The sequence below is a fragment of the Triturus cristatus genome, chromosome 4_1 (assembly GCF_964204655.1).
Source record: "Triturus cristatus chromosome 4_1, aTriCri1.1, whole genome shotgun sequence".
Taxonomy (NCBI): Eukaryota; Metazoa; Chordata; class Amphibia; order Caudata; family Salamandridae; genus Triturus; species Triturus cristatus.
The window spans coordinates 540,782,109-540,796,686 of record NC_140585.1 but is presented as its reverse complement, the minus strand read 5'-3'; the positions used below and the strand labels follow the sequence as shown (position 1 = coordinate 540,796,686).

At 45.2% G+C, this 14,578-nt stretch overlaps 1 protein-coding gene across 1 annotated transcript in view; it reads left to right on the top strand.

Annotated features, from left to right (window-relative positions):
• The window catches only part of LOC146855197 (NADH-cytochrome b5 reductase 3-like), a 252,932-nt gene extending 238,904 nt beyond the window's left edge, over positions 1-14,028 (top strand). Inside the window, exons 8-9 of the mRNA XM_085652847.1 lie at positions 1,255-1,354; positions 10,705-14,028. Of these exons, the coding sequence (XP_085508973.1) occupies positions 1,255-1,354; positions 10,705-10,877 (273 nt within the window). The 3' untranslated portion in view covers positions 10,878-14,028. The remainder of the gene's footprint in view (positions 1-1,254; positions 1,355-10,704) is intronic.
• The last annotated feature ends 550 nt before the right edge of the window (positions 14,029-14,578 follow it).

Sequence of the window (14,578 nt, the reverse complement as noted above, 5' to 3'; positions counted from 1 at the left end):
TAGTAAGTATTTTATTGTGAATTATTTTGGGAACTAAAGGAAAATCAAAAAATGAGAAATCACTTTGGAGGAAACCAAATCATGGAAAGACAATATTAGGCAAAGGCAATTTTAAGGAAATACGAATTAATCAAAAATTAGAGGAAACATTTTAAAGGAAAGATAGTTTTAAGGAAAAATCCAAAATTACATTAAACTTAGTTGGAGTTTAGGGGTAGTGAGGGTTTTTTGGGTTCACGGATGGGTGATGTTTAGAGGAGATGAGGGGTGATTAGATGTCGGGATGGGTGAAGTTCAGGCATAGAAAGGTATTTTTATGGTTTAGGAATGGGTTTAGTTTAGGGGAGGTGAGGCTTTATTAGGTTTCAGGGATGGGTGGAGTCTGCAGGTGTTGAGGAGCTTTAAAGGTTCACAGATGAGAGGCTGTTAAGGTTTTTGAGGTTCAGTGAGAGGTTGAGTTTAGGGGTTTTGAGGATTAAGGGTCTGGTATGGGTGCAGTTTATAGCCAGGAGTTTTAGGGTTAAGGAATAGGAGGAGTTTAGGGGCGAGGGATGTATGTATTTCAGGTGTAGTGAAGGTCTTTAGGGTTCAGCATTGAGTGGAGTTTAGGGGTAGAAAGGGCTTTTAGGGCTCAGAGATAGATTGAGTTTGTATGGTGAGGGTTTTTTAGGGGTGGCTGGTGTTTATGGGTTGTGTGGGGTTCAGGGATGGATGGTGTTTTAAGGATGGTGGGGGATCAGTGAATTAAAAGCTTTCGAAGTAATTGTTTGACAGTGTAAAACATATAAATCTGAAATAATGCCCCCTGAAATACAGCAATAAAAAATATACCTGAGGCAATAATGTTTCTGAAAATAAGACCAGCAGTCATTTCAGTTGCACCTTAAAAAATAAGCATGCAAAAGCCAATTTCGAATAAAAGACTTTATATGAAATGGCTTCTGAACTGATAAATGCCATTCATCCTGCAATTTTCCATCAAACCGTTTTGGTGGATTGGTTTCTCATGAATGGTAGTCCATGAAATTGTTTTTCTTTGAGATCACATACAACCATATTTTCAAGTGGTTTTATACTTGGAATGCACTTGAAAATTTGAGAAGCATGGAGAGTCTGTTCACTGATAATTAAAAAATAAAGATACACATGAATAACCTAGTAGACACATGCTGGCACACCAGCAGGAATAAAAATGTCAGCAGTTAGTCTCTGTCTGCATTGCTACAGTCAATCTTTTTTCCTTAAATTCTACAGACTGAAAAAGATATTCTCCTGCGGGATGAGCTGGAGGAAATTCAGGCCCAGCACTCCCAGCGCTTCAAACTCTGGTACACTTTGGATAAAGCTCCAGAGAGTAAGTTGAATGGTGAATTTGTTCCTGTGGTTTGTTTTTGAAGTTCTGTTACTAGTAAGCTAAAAGTTGAACTGCATTAGAATTTCTCTGCCCTTTTCTTGTTGGAAATTGATATGAGCAGTGTAACAATGTAAAAGGCTATTATAGATGTAAAGTATGTTTCAAGAATGTCCTAGATTCTTTAGATCCCTGATGTTAGAGAGATTCCCTTCCTTACTTGTACAAAAGTGATATTAGTACAAATCATTGTCTCTCTGGCACGGCTCAGGGGCATGCCCTTTCCTGCATGGCCTTCGACGCCCATGTCACTGGGCGTCGAAGGCCATGCAGGAAAGGGCATGCCCCTGAGCCGTGCCAGAGAGACAATACTGGGTAAAGTATAATAACAAAACAACAATGTCTCAACCAGTGATCATTAGGAGGACTATTATAATAAGTGCATAAGTCACTGAAGGAGGGAAACAGGAGACCAAGATTGGGGATAAAGGTTGTTATTTTGCAAGTAGTTATAACAGCACTACATTACAATTGGATTAGAGTAACCAAAAACAACCAATTGTGCACTGACCGTGCTAGGTGTGAGTGATAAGTGCAGTGACAGAAGTGGGGCCGGTGTTGGAGTTAAATCCAACACCTTCTACCCACTGCTGCACACCTTTTGCGTTGCAACAACATGCGATGTAATGGCATGCGTTGTAATAGTTTTGTTGTAAAGGCTGTCTCCCATTCATAGTCTCATGCAGTGAACCCCGACTGCCAACAATCCAGACAGGACCGGCTTCTGCATTCCAGTTCCCGGCGACATCAATTGATGCTGTCATGTTTCAGGTGCCGGTGGATTGAGGGGTCTCCTCCACTATGTCCCCGGTGTGAGCCTCTGCATCCAACGCAGTGACTACCTCCACCAGCGCTCGAGCCTCTTTGCGTTCCGCCAATAGTAGCTCCTGACTGTCGTGGATCAACTGATGTCCCTCGCCGTCCCAACTGGTGCACTCCAGGTCTAAAGACCCGTCCTGCTGCACAAGCACCCTTGGGGTCGACCGGGTGAGTTGTTTGTTCCGCTGACCACGTCTCTGTGTCCTGCACCGCGACCAGAGTTCCGCAGAAACTCTGCCAGTGCCCCCCGGAGCTGGTATACGGTCATCCGCTATAACCTCCAACCAATCCCAGGCTGCGTTAGGAATGGAGAAGTAGTGAGCTTTGTCCTGTTGTATTACTCTGAGCTTAGCCGGGTATAATAACATGTATTTCAGGTTTATGGCCCGGGTCTTCTGTTTCATCCTGCCAAAAGACATTCACAGCTGCTGGACAGTTCGTGTGTATTCGGGGAAGATGCGAAAGACGTTGTTGTCGTATGCTGGATCGTCACTGCAGCAGGCCTCCCGGAGTATGCAGTCCCGATCCCTGTAATTGAGGATCGTGGCTATGATGGTGCGGGGGGCAGCCCCCACCGGCGGAGGGGGCACCAGCGCACTGTGCGCCCGCTCGATCACAAAACAGGAGGAGAGGTTGATCGCAGGGAAAGCCGTCTTGATCCAGTTTTCCAGAAATAGCTTGGGGTCACGTCCCTCTGCTCTTTCCGGGAAGCCCACAAAGCGGAGGTTGCATCTACAGGAGCACCCTTCCACATCCTCCGCTCATTGCTCCAATATGGCTGTCTTCTCAGCCAGTTCCGTTAAGGCGGCCTTCAGGGAGGAGATCTGCGTCTCCATCGTCGACACCTTTTGGGCCATCGCCAGGGACGTCTCCGCCACTGTTCGTAGGTCAACCAGTAGCAGGCCCACATCCAGCGAGACTGCATCAAACTTGGCTTGCACCATCTGGATTGCGGCTTCTATGGCTGCGAGGATCTGTGCAAGTGTGGGCTCAGGGCCCACCGGGGCCTGTGCAACGGTCCCCGGCGGCTCCGACCATGTTGCCATGTCCCGGGCCGAGAATTGGTCCACCCTGGTTTGTTGGGCCCCCCTTTGGGGCCTGTCCTTGCCCATGTTTGCAGTCCCTTGTCAGAGATGTATTTGCTCTCGGCTCGCGAGTCTGGTTCAGTTCCACGTACTCTGCTCCGGGCTTCCAGGGTCTCGCAAGGGGTCCTACTGGAGGGGGATCAACTCGTAAAAATGAGGCCTAGTGCAGTCAGCCACGCCAGGCAGAACCTGTAGCCCAGGTGCCCCCAGACCCCAATATCATTTGTGCCCCGCTGGGTGGCGGCGTAATCACTCTGGCGCCGCGATGCGCAGGTCTCCCAATGGGCTGCACACTATAATCCAGCGAGGAGCCTCAGTCTGTCGAGCCCAGCTGCACCTCTCCTCCGAGCCTTCGTGTTTAGGCCCCTATCGACCTCCGCTGAGTTTAATGCCCAGCCGTATGATCCAACGCAGGGGAGGGGGTCGGGTCGGGCGAGTCACTCTACTCCACTGTATGTTCCCCCTTAGCGTGCCCGTCGTTAGGGTGTGTGCGGGGGCCCCGCCGTCCACCACAAGCCGCTGTACAGGCTGTTCTAGGGGGGGGGGGTCGAGCCACTGCTCCCAAACCCCCCACCGGCTCCCGTCTTAGGCTTACAGGCCTGCTGCCACTGCCGCTCTCACTCCAGAGCCTGCCGCGACCAGGCTCTCTGTCTGGTGCAGGCTTTACTCGAGGGCCCCATGCCTACTACTAACAGTTATTTAGGTGTTCTCGGGGGGGGCCGGGGGGGGGGGGGTGGTCAAGCCACGCCACCGCCTCCAGAACCCCACTAGCTTCTGTCCTGGGTCTTCAGGCCCGCTGGCCCTGCCTCTCCCAAGCCACCTCCAGCAGTGCTCAGGCCCACTCCGTCACGTGGCGAGGACTCCTCCTGGGAGCGGAGGGGGCAAGCCACAGCCCGCAGCGCTCGCCAGGGCCTGGCTCCAAACCCCCCGGCTCCCAGGCTCCCCACCAGTTTACGCCGCTCCGGCGCCGAGTGCTCCACCGGTCTCGCAGTCTGCACGGCTCCGCACCCGGGGGCTCGTCTCCGACCTTCTACACGTGGGATGTCCACCATAGGCCGCAACACCGGGTCGGGTCCCCTCCGGTCTTTCGGCAAACCTCCGGACTCAGGGCTCCACACACAGCTGTTAGGCCCAGCTCCTGGCACTCCGGCACGCCCCTTGGTCACCAGCTCGCCGTAATCCTCCGCTTTGTCCGCTCCAGTAGGCACAGGGCCTCCACCGCTCTGCCAGCGTGTCCCCGGCAATCTCCCACGCAGTAGCCGTTCCCGCAAAAGTATCTTCAGTCGAGCCCGCCCTGGCAATTATCAAGCCTGGGGTGGGTTTGGGACGTCCGCTGCACAATATGAGGCCGTATGTAGCCCGATGGCAAGGATATTTCAGGATCGTTGGCGGGCCCGCCTCGGAGCTCCCTTAAATGCGGTCGCTGCGGCCACCATCTTGGACACGCCCCCTTGGTGTTAATTTATTAACATTTATTCTATTATTCTAAATTGGTGTGGGATTTTTCTTGCGTTGTGTTTTCACCTTATTAGTGATTGTGTGCTGTATAAATAATTTAAAAATTGCCTCGAAGTTAAGCCTGACTGCTTTTTGTGCCAAGCTACCCGGGGTTAAGCACAGGTTAATTTAGTGACTTTTTGTAGTTCACCCAGCAGGGATTGTGGCTGTTTCTTGGCCAGAGCTTACACCAAAAACCCAGTTTCTCACATTTCCCTTCCTAGTTATAGTGCTGTAAATGTATGCTCTCCATCACTAACCCTAATCCTTGTATGGAAACAGTTTCTTCTGCAAATGGAATATATTCCAATTTAAGTGTTAAACTGTACAAAAAACTCACTGAAGACATTTAAAAAAAAAAAAAATTTGGTTTATTTATAGCAAATTGCTGTCCATTTAAAGATTTAAAAGCGAGACTGAATGAGTACATTCTTGCTTATATTAGTTATCTATAACCACTAGTTGACCTCTTGCCCATCCTCTATCCCCTTGCCTACCTCTTCCAACACTAGAGTATTTGAGTGCACAACAGTAGTTCTTGAATTTAAGTAACTATATGGAGCTCTGCATTTTGATTTTCTCCTTGTGCCGGTGAAATAACAGGTTCTGATTAAAGTAAGGCACACTTCTTTTTACTAACTGGGTTGCAGTAGCAAACAATTTTCCTAGACTCCATGCTGTGAGAACCGTCCTAAAAATGATGATATATTAACCAGCAGATTATTCATCTAATGTAAGCAAAAAGTGAAATCTGGCATTTGGGGTATTTCTGTACTCCTTGGTTGATTCATTCTGTTTTTCCAAATTGCTAAATTGAACCATAATTTTACTCCGCTCAACCTCTAGACTGTCTGACTGATCATAGTGTATTATGAACCATTGGGTGGATGATAGATCAGTTTGCCAATGTAGAACCTAGGGTAATGTGTTGTCTCCTCGACTTCCAATCCCAATAGAAAGATACATAGATTGTCCATTGGCGTAATTCCTATGTTCTAAGCCATATGTGGCTTAGATACACATGCTTTGCTTACTCCTGCCATCTAGTGTTGGGGCCGGATGTGTGCAAGTTATTCTTTGAAGAAGTTTTTCGAGTCACGAGGTAAGGGGACTCCTCCTCTTGGTAATAGTGTGCATGGGCATCGACTCCATTGTTAGATTGTTTTCTTTCCGCCATCAGGTTCGGACATGTATCACAGTGCAGATCTCTAGGCCTCTGCTGCTGAAGAAGGGGCCTTTTCGGCGGAGATTCCGACTCCGACTTGGAGTTGCACAATCTGCTTGGTCAAGGTGCCATGAGTACTCCAACCCCTCACCTGCCCACACTGAAACTTTGTTTCCACAAAACAAAAGTTTTCCGGGCCGCACTGCTATTTGGCCATGGTCTGCACCTAGATTCAGCTTCAGCTGCCCTGCCCTTGGCATCAAAAGCAGTTGCTGAGCCTTCCGGTTCCGTACCAAGCCGAGACTCTTCTGCTCCGTCCCCTCCGGCTCCAAAAATTAAAACTGGTTCTATTCTGAAAACTTCAGCACTGAAACCGAAATCGGCTCCCGCTATACCCTTAGAGCCTATTTTGGATATAATTCAGGAGAGACTCGATCCGAAACAAAAACTGATCCATATCCATACAGAGACTGGCCGCATTATTACCAAGACTATGTCAGTGCCTTCTACCAAGCAACAATCCACTGTCCAAGAAGTAATTTATTTGCCAATACCTATGAAGAAGAAGAAACAAGCATTGGCATAGCCAATAGGTCTCGCCTTTGGGACCTTATAAGTGTTTAGCTATGCAACTGTTGCATAGCTAAATACTTATAAGGTCCCAAAAGCGAGACCTATTGGCTATGCAAAGCGGCCGCGAAAGTGAAAATGATCGCAATCGCGATCAAACATCAAAGCGGCCGTGAAAGTAAAAGTAATCGCGGTAAAGCGCGGCGCGCGCGTCCGCGCACATGCACTGTAGCTCTAGGCTGGCCTGGTAGCACTTTTTGGAGCCCTCTCCAAAAGTCTTGCCAGACCAGCGCATGCGCTGGGTCAGGCGAGACCTAAAAAGGACACAGCTACCAGTCCTTTGCACCCTGTTCCTCCTTCTCCATCTCACGTACCACCACCCTTACCTTCTGTTCCTCACTTTCCACAGATTCCCTTAAATATTACACCTCCATGATCTGCACGTACAGACCCAGATGGGGGAAATGATGACACTTATGATGCACCACCACCACCCCAAGCCCCTGGCAGGATTATGACATTGATCCCTCCCACCCCCAGAGGAGCCTGATCCAGACCTATAGCCTGCCAAACCCTCACCTCTCGAGGATACTACAGCATATCAGGAGCTCATTGCTAGGGCAGCAGCATACCATGGGGTTACACTACATAAGGAATCCATGGAAGATTTTATATTTTAGAGCTTGTGCACATAGGGCATCTCAATCAACTTCAAAGGTCGGCGCAAAGGTACACCATCCAGTAATGCCCCATGCGGTAACAACCAGTGGCTCATTTATACTTCCTCCCACCATTCTACACCTGTCTGGGGTCGATTACAGCAGTTTCTTCTCACCTTGCAGTCTATAACATCGGTCCAGTGGGTGTTGGACATTATCCAACATGGTTATTGCCTGGAGCTCATCAACACAACCCCCCCCCCCCCAATATTCCACCTCACACCCACAGACTCTCTGGACCATCAACACCTGCTCAAACAGGAAGTGCAAGCTCTCTTAATCAAAGGAGCTACAGAGCCAGTTCCTCTAGAACATCAAGGGTCAGGGGTTTATTCCCTATACTTCCTTATTTCCAAAAAAGACAGCTCTATACAGCCCATTTTAGTTCTCTGAATCACTACATACTATCAGCACTTCATATGGTCACACTTCAACAGGTGCTTCCACTTCTACAGCAAGGTGACATTGCGCTAGCACTAGACTTAAAGGACGCATACTTTCACCTTCCCATGTACCCAGCACATCGCAAGTCACCACTGCACTCAGAGTGTTCACCAAATGCTTAGCAGTGGTAATAGCTCATTTACGCAGACAAAACATTCATGTCTTCTCGTATCTAGATGATTGGCTTATCAAAGCCTGTACACACCTTCTGTGCGGTCAACACACTTAGATTACCATAAACCTCTTTCATCAACTGGGGTGCGCCATCATTGTTCAAAAGTCCCATCTTTAACCTTCACAGCTACAACCTTATCTAGGGGCCATGCTCAACACTAAATTAGGTTTAGCCTATCCAAATGCAGCCAGAATTCAAAATGTTCAAACACTGCCACCGCAATTTCAAGCCTATCAATTCCTGACAGTCAAAACTTTCATGCGTCTTTTGGAAATGATGGCCTCATGCATCACTATAGCGCCTCATATAAGACTAAACTTGCATCCTCTACAAGAATGTTTGGCGCGACAGTTAACTCAGTCACAAGGTCGACAGGAAGATCTAGGGTTGGTAGTCAGCGGCACTCATCACTGTCTACAGTTGTGGAACATACAAAACTTGATAAAAGGGCAGCCGTTTATCGACCCGGTTCCTCAAATCGTGCTAACAAAAGACTCATCCCTCACAGGTTGAGGTGCTCGCCTACAAGATCTAAGAGTTCAGGTTCTCTGGGACACCAAACACCAGAATCTCCACATCAACTACCTAGAGCTTCAAGCTGTTCACCTAGCGTTCAAAGCATCTCTACCTCACCTCATAGGCAAAGTTGTCTTTGTTTGGACAGCATCTTCCGGGCAATGACAACGATTTTGCCGACCTCCTGAGCAGGACGCTGCAAAAAGTCCATGAGTGGACACTCTGCTCCAAGTCCTCCTTCCCTACTTCCACAAGTGGGGGTTTCCACATATAAACCTCTTTGCGACAGCACAGAACACAAAATGCTCAAACTTCACCTCCAGGTTTCCACACCCCCTATCCAAAGACAATACACTATGGATGAGCTGGTCAGGGTTATTTGCCTATGCTTTTCCGCCTCTTCTTCCATTTATAGTTTGGAAGCCCAGACAACTGTCTCTGACCCTAGCTCTGATAGCTCCCACATGGGCTCGTCAATCGTGGTTCACCACACTACTCAGACTATCAGTAGTTCCACACGAGAAGCTTCGCCTAAACCTAGACCTTCTCACTCACAGCCATGGGGAAATCTGACATCCAAACCCAAGTGAGCGAAATCTTGCGATTTGGCTCCTCAAATCATAGAATTCAGGTACCTACATTTGCCACCAGAATGTATGACCATTCTTAAGGAAGCACATAAGCCTACCACTAGAACTTGAAATGCAGCCAAGTGGAAAAGGTTTGTTTTTTACTGTTCTAACCAAAAGATTGATCCACTCAATGCATCTGTACAAAACATTTGTTACCTTTTGCATTTACAGCGCTCTGGCCGTGCTTCTACTTCCATACGTCTACATCATGCGGCAGTGACTGCCTATCTACAAAACAGGCAGCACTTCTCCTTATTCAAAGTGGCAGTTACTAAAGCTTTCATGGAAGACCTTAAAAGAGTAATACCACGCAGATTCTCACCTGCGTGGAATCTCAATATTGTTCTCACAAGGCTTATGGGTCCACCCTTTGAACCCTTGCACAATGCCCCCTCAAATTTCTATCTGGGAAGGTTGCTTTCATAATTGCCATCACTTCACTAAGGTGTGTCAGTGAACTCTAGGCACTAACTTTAGAAGAACCGTTTTTCCAACTACATAGATTGGGTGGTTCTGCATACTAACCCAAAATTTCTTCAGAAGGTTGTGCCCCTTTCCACATTAACCAATCGTTTTTCCCCTTAACCAGATTCTGTTGCAGAAAGAGCTCTGTATACACTCGATGTCAAAAGAGCATTAATGTATTATATTGACCGGACAAGAGACTTTTGCAAAACAAAACAGATCTTTGTTGTGTTTGCACCCCCTCATAAAGGAAAGCCCATTTCAACATCCGGTATTCCCAGATGGATCGTTAAATTTATTCAAACATGCTATATCAAAGCCAAACAAACTTTGTATATAGCCCCTAAAGCCTACTCCATTAGTAAAATAGGGGCATCCGTGGCTTTCTTGGGCAACATCCCTATAGCTGACATTTGTAAAGCAGCTACATGGTTTACACCATACACTTTCACTAAGCACTATTGTGTTCTAGCATCCCAACAAGCTAATGTAGGACAGGTGAAGCTGTGTACACTTTTTCAAACAACTACAGTGTTCACTGGTTAGCTACCGCTTTTGGAGGACATTGCTGTACAGTCTATGCAAAGCATGTGTGTCTACAGCCACACATGCTTAGAACGGATTATGTTACTTACCCTGTAAGAATCTGTTCATGGCATGCACCCACCCTTCTCCCCAGACACCTGTGGTTGTTGCAGTTCTGATCTATACTTTCATATACGTAGACATCTCTTTACTGATACTTTCTTATATTCCATTCTCGCCCTCTTGCGGGAAAGCAATCTAACAATGGAGTTGATGCCCATGCGCACTATTACCAAGAAGGGGGGGGGGGGGGGAGTCAATTTACCTGGTGACTCGACAGACTTTCACACATCCGGACCCAACACTAGAAGCAGGAGTATGCAAAGCATGTGAATTTACAGCACTATATGTAAAGAACAGATTCTTACAGGGTAAGTAACGCAATCCTTCCTTATTCATGGGAAGTATTGTATTCTAAAAATTAAAATATTTCTGACATTACCAAAGATTATGTATCCGTTTCTCTCTAGCCACATTATTTTTGAAAACACATCAAGTTTATGGGAACAGTGCCCTTTTATCACTGCTTTAGTTGGGTACCACCTACAAAAAATATATTAAATAAAACACACAAAAAAAGAATGAGAAACGACATCTAATAATGGATCATGTGTTTTTCAGACTGGGATTACAGCCAGGGATTTGTGAATGAAGAAATGATCAAGGACCACATGCCGCCACCAAGTGAGGACACCCTAATCCTAATGTGTGGCCCTCCACCAATGGTCCAGTACGCCATTAACCCCAGCCTGGATAAACTGGGATATCCGCAGGACCGGAGATTCGCATATTAAATACAGCTTTGTTTCCAGTTTCTTGTGGCTATGCTTGAGTGGAGTGGGTTTACAATGTACATGATTACAGTAGATACAAGGGTGGCTAACTGGGACCCAGGAACATGCGATAATTTTGCACAATGCCCTGAAGGTGATCATTGAAACGTAATCGAAACCATGAAATAAGTTTGCAATCAAATACATATAATTTGGGGTTTTCTGTAAAGTACTGCAAATCACCTTGTGGTGGCTTTGGAACGACATATTGAATTTGTGGTGGGTTTGTTTTTACTTTACACCTCTCCAACCAAATTCTTTCTGTTTGTAATAGTCCCTCACAGAGACACATTCATTCACCTTTCCTCTTAACTTCCCGTTTGACTACTCTTTATTTTTCAATATTCTGTTTGCTGCAGAAAAGCAATTTATTTTTTTCCATTTGCCTTTAATGTCACCCCTTGAACCTTGCTAAGTACCTGCAAAGAATAACCGCCAGTTTTTAGCAATTGACGTTACCCACTCCCCTAAATCATTTATCGCAGTACACTACTGACACGTTCTGTAATTCCTATAAATGAAGTGCACTATTTGAAATATCTCGTCCCACCGAATGTTTTAGACGAGACCCCCCCCCCCGACACTCCCCCCACCCCAATCTTGATCATGTTTGAATTTGTTTTCATGTGTTCGAGCTATAAGGTGAGCACTTTAGCCACTTTCCTGGACTTGGGTCTGTTCATTGTAGCTGTTGTTCGTTGTGCTTAGCCATAGCCCTTCTAAGCCCTTTGTATTGACTGCTGGGGTTCCTCTGCAGGGTATGCGCTCTAGTGATGCATTTCGGCTGTATTTTGGAAGGCCCACTGGCCGTTGTTAATAAGGAGAGTGGCTTTGCTTGTGCAATACCTAATCTAGCCCTCGTATTTTATATAAAACACAACTTTCTTTTCTTTGGTAAATATGGTGTATGTGCCACTGTCTTTATAAGCATACGTGGCCTTCAGACGCAGTGGACAATTGTCCGTGGGGGCTTTAGAGCGTTTTTTTGAGAACCAAACTATGCCCTTACTAACTCCACGGCTTTAGCTCGAGCGTAAGAGAATAAACCTCTTAGGTGGGTCTAAATCCTACGTCCCACTCATTGACTCCTTCTGGCCCATCATGTCCCCGCCAGCCTGGGTTGATTTGATGCTGACCTCTAGATTCCCTAAAGTAAATCACTGTAACTTTTTTAAACTTTTGAGGTGAGTGATGAAGGCTGATCAAATGGATTCTCGTTTCTGTGCTGCAGCTCCAGCTGCATCAGTGAAAGACATGCTTTCTTAGACCCACCGTGTCTTCAGTTTAGGAAGCATGCAGACTTATTCGACAGCCATATCATCTAATAAAAGACATTTTCGGTACCAAAGAAGAATCCTTAAAAGGGAGTCCTTCCCATTTCTTTCGGTTGAGGTTTTATTCCACAGCGCTTTGTATGGATGCTGGGCTGTGGCGCTAGATTTCATGCAGCGTGTGCTCGCCCCTGCTTAACCGTCTGCGGCAACAGCCAGCAGCACATGGTGACGTGCAGGCACGCATGGGGCTGCAGTGATTTTGCCAAACAAGGGCAGTTTTCAGGAATGGAATATGTGAGCGAGACACAGAGGGGTCTGAACGGAAGCTTGTGGCGTTCTATAGAATTAGTAGAAATTGAAAAGGAGATGTTGGCCACAAAAACACATTAGCAATACGAATATTCGTTTTTAGCTGCAGTGATTTATTTTTTTCTTCTTTCCCCAACATAAAGCCTTGCTTGTGCTGTGTTAAAGTGATGACTGCTGGCAAGTGCTCTTATTTGTGGCCTAAACATTTTTGTGGAAATGCTATCACATGTATCTTCTGAACGTTGCTGCCTCAGTATTTATAAGAGCCTTGCATGGCTTGCCCTTTACTTGTCAAAGAGCATCGTTTCCAGCAGTATTGGGTAACCACGTTTATTTAGCTGCATTTTTATGTTTGCGTTTAATGTGTAAACATGGTGATTGTAGTGGCTGGAGGACCAACACCTAGCTCCGTGAGGCATCAGACTGTATGTGCTTAGCGCTACTCTCTCTGGTGACTTGACCCATTCGGATCTTATGTCCTTTATTTGTTCTACTAAGCAATTAGGCATCCTGTCCGGTGATGTAGTTGATCCTTTAGGCCTGATTATTGGCTATTGTACAAGCCATACAGTTCATTGCCTCTTCTTCGCTTGGAGTTGTGAGCGAGGGGAATGCAGATTCCACCCACAGACTGCATTCCTATTTTTAACTGGGCACTTTACATTACAGTATGGTAAATAATCTTGTATTTGTGCAATTTCTCTCCTTGTTAAACTGTTGTAGCAGTGGACTATTACTGCTGACAAGTATGGTTGGGTCTAGTCTCGACATGCCCACATTCTCAGTTCCGCTGTCTGGTATAGGTTGAACTTCTGATAATATCAAAGCACAAATAATTCTCATTAAAAATCATAGCATATTAAGGGGAATCTTTTGAGGTGACAATTGGGAAGGGACAAAGCATGTGTTATACGGTCATAAACTGTGTTCTCTGTATGAACCTGGAAAAGTGTGGTAATATGTATCAGTGTGGAGATTGTGAACGATAAATGAAGGCAGCGTATAAAGAAGTATTCCAATAAAAATGTAATCAGTGCTTTAGTTTACTCAAATAGATTGTTATCAATTCCGCCAGAATTACTTGTATTCAGTGATCAAGAGTATTGATGATGTCTGTTTCTAGTTTTTGCAGAAACTTAATTTATCCTGTGGAAGCTATAAGATGTGGCCTTTCTATTGTTACTTTACCATGTTTATTTTGTTATTTCTTACACGTGCTCTAGCCACTGAGCATACAATGTGCTTTTGCTTTATTTGTATTGGCTTCTGTTTTTTTATAGTTGAAATTTCGATACTTCAGTTTGGCAGTATGTCAAATAGCAAAGATGTAATCGCTGTCTTTTCCTGTCACTCCTACTCTTCCCGTTGCTATCTTGCTGGGAGAAAAGACTGGGTTTCACCATTGAATTGAAGTGTCATGTGACTTTTATATTACTTACTCCTGCATTGCTAAATATTTGCTTTGTTTTGCCAAAGTATAAATGCCCTTTTTTGATATGTCTAACCAAATAAAATATTTTCGAAAGTGATGTTCAAATAATTTTTTAATAAGTCATAAACATCCAAATAGAAGATTTCTCCACTAATGTTTGGGGTCTTAGACAAAATTAATAGAAGCGTCTTGATATATTTTTTTGATTTATGAAAATAATCTTGATGCATAAAACAAAGCGATGGGAGGTAACAGCATTGTTTTTGTTTTTTCTTTTTATAAACAGGCTTCGCTTGACAACTTACACACAGGCTAATTGACTCACTCTTGTTTTCTCAAATTGTTTTTCTAGATTTCTACCAAAGGGAGTCTCCCTACTGATGCATCATAGTAGAATAATATACAGATAATGACAGTCCATATGACTAAGCTAACTGTAAGTCTCACCTTCTGAAACACAAGTTTGTAATTGGATAAAAATTTAACAGTTAACCATATTCATTATGTCTCCCTTACATTTATTTTTTGAAGAATTATAGAGATATAATAAATATGGTTGAATGCTATATTTTTATCCACTTACCAACTTATGTTTCAGAAGGTGAGACTTACAGTTGGATTAGTCATATGGACTGTCATCTGTATAT